This window comes from Ursus maritimus, unplaced genomic scaffold (assembly GCF_017311325.1).
Source record: "Ursus maritimus isolate PB19 unplaced genomic scaffold, ASM1731132v1 scaffold_3, whole genome shotgun sequence".
Taxonomy (NCBI): Eukaryota; Metazoa; Chordata; class Mammalia; order Carnivora; family Ursidae; genus Ursus; species Ursus maritimus.
This window is the reverse complement of record NW_024425563.1, coordinates 98,259,936-98,266,713: the sequence shown is the minus strand read 5'-3', so window position 1 is coordinate 98,266,713 and position 6,778 is coordinate 98,259,936. Positions and strand designations below refer to the sequence as shown.

Sequence of the window (6,778 nt, the reverse complement as noted above, 5' to 3'; positions counted from 1 at the left end):
TTCCCTTGTGATTCTTGTCTATTTAAAAAAATATATTGTCCACTCCCTTTTATTTCATGCCCATTTAAAAAACTGCTAGAAGAAAGGTCTTTGAAAAAAATTTTTTTGCATCGAATTTCCTCATATCTTGCATTTAAACGTCACGTGCTGTCATTTTCCCCCTCCCCTGTGCAGATATTCTCAAAGTGGGATAACCCAGGACTAGTGAGCCAAGGAGAGGAAGAGGAAGGCTACTGGGGTTTTCTGGAAAAAGTCTTCTTCCTTTTCCCGAAAGAGTATTCGGTGGTGAAAGGTCTTTCTTAGTTTGGCCCCTTGTTCCCACTTTAAATGGGTCTGTGTGAGGCTGTGATCCTTGTACTGTGAGGGCCCTCTTGGAACAGTGAGGTGACAAGCCTGGAGGGGGAAGTCACGGGTGGTGATGGGGGGGTGAAGATGGCAGAATGGAAGTATGTACCCTCAGGACATCCTTAGGGCGTGTGATCTGACCCGGAACTGTCTCCAGAGTAATTATGTGACACGACATTAATGACAGCACGGGTCGTTGTCAGTGGCTATTCTGTTTCTTGGTCTGAAGGCACAATTCACTAAACTAATCTAAGCATGCCACTGCTCTCCGAAGCCTTGCTCCAAAACAAAGTCCAAGGCAAAAATGGAGTGCTTCCGAAGGCTTCCTTCCATGAAAGTGTCCCTAAAGAGCCCAGGGAGGGGGCGGGGAGTGCTGGCCAAGGGATAGATCTGAGTTGCCAGACTCAGAGCAGGCGTTCCCATTCCCTTACTCTGCCTTAAAAATGCATGTCGATTTGCATGCTCCTCTACTCAGTCCTCTTCTTGGCCAGTGGGTAACCTTTGCCCAGCACCCACCTGCTTACTTGGAGAACAGATGGGGCGGGAGAGGGGCAAGGCCAAAGGCCCTCGAGGACCCGGCCTCCACTTGCTCCGAGGGGTGCCGTCCCCCCCACTTCCCCCTAGTCCAGCAGACCTGACCGTGCCCCCACCTGCTTGGGCCCGGCCTGCAACTGCACCGCGGTCCCTGAGCTGCCCAGGGGAGCGCAGGTAAGGCACCTTCTGCGGGAATCCTCTGAACTGGGCTCTACCCGCAGGGTCCCTAGTCTTTACTTCGGAGGGCGGTGAACAGGATGTACAGGTGCAATGAAACGATATTCATCACTTTCTGTGAACCCGTCGTTGCTAACCAGCTTCAGAGGCTCCAGTCACCCTCAGTCAGCCAGCCCGGCTGGAGCCCTGCCGCGCGCCCCCGCCGCCTCCCCGCCCCCGCTGCCCCGCGCGCCTACGCCCCGCCCACCGCTCCGCGCCCCCCGCCCAGCGCGCCCCCACCCCCCCGCATCCCCTCGGGCCCGCCCCCACCCTTGCCAACACTCCCGCGCGTTCTCGCCGCGTCCCCTTTCACCATCAACCTCCCGAACCCCAGCCTGATCCCCACACGGCCAGCCGCGGCCCAGATCCTCACCAGCCACCGCCCCCCTCCGGCGCGCCCCACGGACGCACGCACGCCGCGGGCCCGAGCGCGTAAGCAGCGCGCAGGCGCACATCGGGCCCCGCGCTTTTCGGAGGCAGCAGGTAGGCTGGGAGGCGGGGGAGCGCGGGAGGGCCGGGGCCGCGGCGGAGGTGGGGGTGAGGGTCTGGAGCGGGGCCACGGGCCGGGGCGAGGCTTGGGGTGAGGGGTGCAGAGGGGACGGTGCGTGCAGAGGAGCCAGGCCCCGGCCGGGGGCGCTGCGGAGGGAGCGGGCGGGGGTAGGGGGACGGGGGTCGCGATGGGCCCCGGGGCAGGGGCGGGCCAGGCCCGGGCCAGGCCCGGGCAGAGGCGGGGGGACGGGGGGGAGGGGCGGGCGGTCGGGCAGGGGTCTCCGGGGCGGGATGGGGGAAGGCGGGTGGCTTGTTGGTTCTCGCAGGGGGCGTGCCCGCGGCCTCCGCCGGTTTTGGGAGGTGGTCTTCTGGGGGCGGAGCCGCCCCCCCGCCCCCGACAATGGGCGGGCTGCTCCTGCGGCTGGCGCTGGGGCGGGGCGCCCACCTACCTGGAGGGGTCCTTGCTAGGAAGGGGGACGCCTAACAATTGTTCTAGTATTTTCTAAATGCTGAGAACTGTGCTGAGTGCTTTGCAGCACTTAGAGCCCTTGGGAGCGGAGTCGTGTCGCTGTGCTCCTGACACGGAACTTAAGGAATTGTGCTCAGGGTCCTGACTGGTGGGCGGGAGAGCCAGAAGACAGGTCTTGCGCCGTTCTGCTTCTGTGAGTTAGAAAGTCTTACAAAGGGCCGGCCCGTTGTCTGGCAGGATTTTAGTAGTTTTTATTCCAGTGGATACCCTGTTCCAGATACCGGGAGAGTAGAGATGTAATAGAAGATAGGTCCTGTTTGCAGAAGCCAACTGGCTAGTTAGACAAATCCCACATCCTCACAATAAGCAGAAAATTATCAAAATAAAAAAAAGAGATTGAAATGCAGTTCATATGTGTGAACGAACCGCAAGTTTTAGGTGGAAGAAATGCCTTAAGAAAGTGACTGTTGGTAATGGGGACAGTGGCTGTGTCCTTGGCCAGGGCTGGACAGCTCTGTGCCTGTCCGTGTCCACATTTGTGGGGTAAATGATTGAGTCGACAGAAAGTAGACTTGGGAGGTGAATTTCCAATAAAGGGTGAAGGTGGAAAGGAAAGGAGGGTGTCCTGGGAACAGTGATAGAGCACTGAGCTGAGGAATCCTAGGATTGCAGGTGATGAAGGGAGATGAAGCTGTGCAGAGGAAGAGGGTGTTCACCCTGATGAGAAAGGTGATGTTTTCCAAGTCACCTCTCAGTTCCTCACTTCCAGCATTGCCTAAAAGAGTCTTAAAAACTAAAATGGTAGAGTGGAAAGAGGGATGAAGGGCTTGCCAGAAGTCAGTTTTACTTTGGATTGGTTAATTTTAGCTTTACTGCCTGAAGCAAATTAGAATCTCACTGGGCCTTTCGTTTTTGTAGGGTCTTAAGGGAGACACAGCTGTATTACTTGTGTACTAAAAGAACCTATGGATTATTAAGCCATATTTACAGGCAATTTGGGAGGTAGATTTTAAAAGACAGGAGGTCTTGGTTTTTACAACACTCCTTTATTTCGGTACTCCTAGGAAACTTAGAAGTTTTCTTACACAGTTGAATTGTGGATGGAGAGGTAAATTGTACACATCTAGTAATATGATTACAGTCACCTATAATCATGGTAAAATAACTAAATGTAAGGAGGCTTATAAAAATAACCTGAGAGAAGAACCCTTTACTAGCCGACTGTTTAGACTTAGAGTGTTTCTACTTGAGCAGACTTGTTCTCATATTATCATTTATAGGGTCAGTTTCACTTGTTAATACTTCACATGGAAGTGGGAAACTGTGAGAGATTCTGGAGCATCCTCTTTTCGGTGCTCATTGATGAGGAAGTCCTTAAAAACGTTTGCTGCGTGCTGGTTGTTGACGGTTATGATCCATGCCGCTGTGGCCTTTGGTGGCAGCATCAAGGAGCGGCCTGTGCGCGGTGACTTGCACACTCTGTGTGTGAACGCGCTGAGGGTGAATTCCGGCCCTGCTGCTTCCTGGTTCTGCCATCTCCGATGAGCTCCCAGCCTTAGTTTGTACATTTGTGTAACAGGCATGGGAATGGTACTTTGTACAATATTTTCATACTCTTTATTTGACTCGATTCTTGTGATGATGTCTCACTTTACAGATCAAATTGAGGGCCCAGCAGTAGGTACTTGGGCACATCATTCATCTGGTTTTTCTTAGAGATGGAGCTGAACCCCGGGGGTTTGGTGTGTCCTGCTTTGTCTGTAGTTCCATTACTCTAACGTGTTGCCTTTCTTTTGCTGATTAATTTGAGACCCTTTCCATCTAAGCCTTATGAATGTTTTCCCCATTTGCAGGGGAAATGATATAACTAAAACCATTTAACCCGTAACAAAGCATTATCAATTAAGTCTTTATCTTGAATGCCTGAAATCTGTGCTTACCTAGCTATTTCTCTTTTAAGTGTTCTATCCTTATATGTGAGAAGTCCATTATACCTTCCTTCAGATGAGCAGAGATTTTGAAAGTATGCTTACAATATTATATCTTTGTTTCCTTCTTTTTGGTACTGACTGTTTTTCATTTGTGTCCTTTGTTAGAGAACCTCCAGCATGCAGGCCTCCAGCTCCAGGTCTGTGCACCTGAGTGAATGGCAGAAGAATTACTTTGCAATTACATCTGGCATATGTACCCCAGGACAGAAGGCAGATGCGTACCGAGCGCAGATATTACGCATTCAGTATGCATGGGCAAACGCTGAGCTCTCCCAGGTCTGCGCCACCAAACTCTTCAGAAAATATGCAGAGAAATATTCTGCAGTTATTGATTCTGACAATGTTGAGACTGGCTTGAATAACTACGCGGAAAGCATTTTAACTTTAGCAAGATCTCAGCAAACCGACAGTGACAAGTGGCAGTCTGGATTGTCAATAAATAATGTTTTCAAAATGAGTAATGTACAGGAGATGATGCAAGCTGGCAAAATATCCAGAGACTCTCTGATGGCACCTGCTGATGCATCGGTAGTAATCCATAAAGAGGCTGTTGTCCTCGGTCCTCCTAAACTTAGTGTTTGTGGGGGTTCTGGGGAGAGTGACCCATTAACTAACTCAGCTTCTGATATGAAGGGGACCCAAGACATCCCAGACAGCAGTCCTTCAAAGTGCCCTCAGAAAGCCCAGCCACCTGTGCTGAGTAACTCCGGTAAGACTTGTCCTTCATCCTCAACACCGTTTGGTGACTTTGCCACTGCAAAAATCCATGCCACACCATTATTTGGAAATGTCAAAAAGGAAAATAACAGCTCTCCAAAAGCCAACATAGGCCTAAATATGTTCTCATCTATTCAGTCTTGTTTGCCTTCTGGCTGTGAAAATCCACGGGAAAGGAAAGTGTTTTATGGTTCTAGCACCACTGGTGCCCTTTCCACCCCAATAGTGAATAAGGCTTTTAGTAAAACAGAAGACAATGCCCCAAGAGAAGAGAGTAGCCTGCCTACTTTTAAAACTGCAAAAGAACAATTATGGTTAGATCAGCAGAAAAAGTACCACCAACCCCAGCGTGCATCTGTGTCTTCATATGGTGGTATAAAGAAGTCTCTAGGAGCTAGTAGGTCCCGAGGAATATTTGGGAAGTTCGTTCCTCCTATACCTAAGCAAGATGGGGGAGATCCGCATGGGGGAATGCAGTATAAGGCTAACGGCGCAGGACCCGCAGAGCCGGCACATCCAGTCGATGAGCGTCTCCGGAACTTGGAGCCAAAGATGATTGAACTTATTATGAATGAGATTATGGATCATGGACCACCAGTAAGCTGGGAAGATATCGCAGGAGTAGAATTTGCCAAAGCCACAATAAAGGAGATAGTCGTATGGCCCATGATGAGGCCAGACATCTTTACGGGTTTACGAGGACCCCCTAAAGGAATTCTGCTCTTTGGGCCCCCCGGGACTGGTAAAACTCTAATCGGCAAGTGCATTGCTAGTCAGTCTGGGGCAACATTCTTCAGTATCTCTGCTTCTTCTTTGACTTCTAAATGGGTAGGTGAGGGGGAGAAAATGGTCCGTGCGTTGTTTGCTGTGGCAAGGTGTCAGCAGCCAGCTGTGATATTCATTGATGAAATTGATTCCCTGTTATCTCAACGAGGAGATGGTGAGCACGAATCTTCCAGAAGGATAAAAACAGAATTTCTAGTGCAGTTAGATGGAGCAACCACATCTTCTGAAGATCGTATTCTAGTGGTGGGAGCAACCAATCGGCCACAAGAAATTGACGAGGCTGCCCGGAGAAGGTTGGTGAAAAGGCTGTATATCCCGCTCCCGGAAGCTTCGGCGAGGAAACAGATCGTGATTAATCTGATGTCCAAGGAGCAGTGCTGCCTCAGTGAGGAGGACGTTGCACTGGTTGTGAAGCAATCTGATGGGTTCTCGGGAGCTGACATGACACAGCTTTGCAGAGAGGCGTCTCTCGGGCCCATTCGCAGTTTACAGACTGTTGACATTGCCACGATAACACCCGATCAGGTTCGACCAATAGCGTATATTGATTTTGAGAATGCCTTCAGAACCGTGCGACCTAGCGTGTCTCCTAAAGATTTAGAGCTTTATGAGAACTGGAACAGAACTTTTGGTTGTGGGAAGTAAAGGGGACAAACAGGACACTTGAAATGTAAAGATGGCATCTTTGTAATGCAGCCTTTCCCACTTTCTGGCACGGGAAACTGGGAATTTACTAATTGTACTTTTAGTGTATGCTTTGAATTCCGTACCTCAAATAAAATAGAGTAACAGTAGCTCAAATTTTACAGTTGGTTGACTTAGCCTGTGTTACGAGAAGCGTGAGTTTTCTTCCAGGTATTACCTCACCGTGAGCCTGTTTGTACAAAATGTGAATGAACGTTTTTCTAAGGTCTCAAAGCGGTCTGTCTTTTCAAGACGTACAATATCATAAATGGTGAGCTCAAATTGAAACCAAAAAATCTCATTTGTGTCTGAGGTGGCATCTGATTGGTGGGCATCTTCCGTTGAGGAAGGGTCTCTTCTGAGGACCATGTAACAGCATTGGCCAGTGTCATGGTTTATGTTGGAAGCAGCTTCTCTTACTGCTGTTGAGTGGATTTATGATGTTCCCAGATGCCAGAGTGAAAGTCCAGTGGTTTGCTCTGGTTTAAGTGCTCACCGCTTTCTTCGATTATTTCTACATTCACAAGCAGCCCTGTGTAATCTGATA

General features: G+C 50.1%; 1 protein-coding gene across 1 annotated transcript; it reads left to right on the top strand.

The window, feature by feature from the left end:
- The first annotated feature begins 1,505 nt into the window (after positions 1-1,505).
- FIGNL1 (fidgetin like 1) lies at positions 1,506-6,341 on the top strand. The gene is made up of 2 exons (XM_040644515.1): positions 1,506-1,578; positions 4,150-6,341. The coding sequence occupies exon 2, from the start codon at positions 4,162-4,164 to the stop codon at positions 6,190-6,192; it is 2,031 nt and encodes a 676-aa protein (XP_040500449.1). The 5' UTR covers positions 1,506-1,578; positions 4,150-4,161; the 3' UTR covers positions 6,193-6,341.
- Positions 6,342-6,778: the final 437 nt, after the last annotated feature.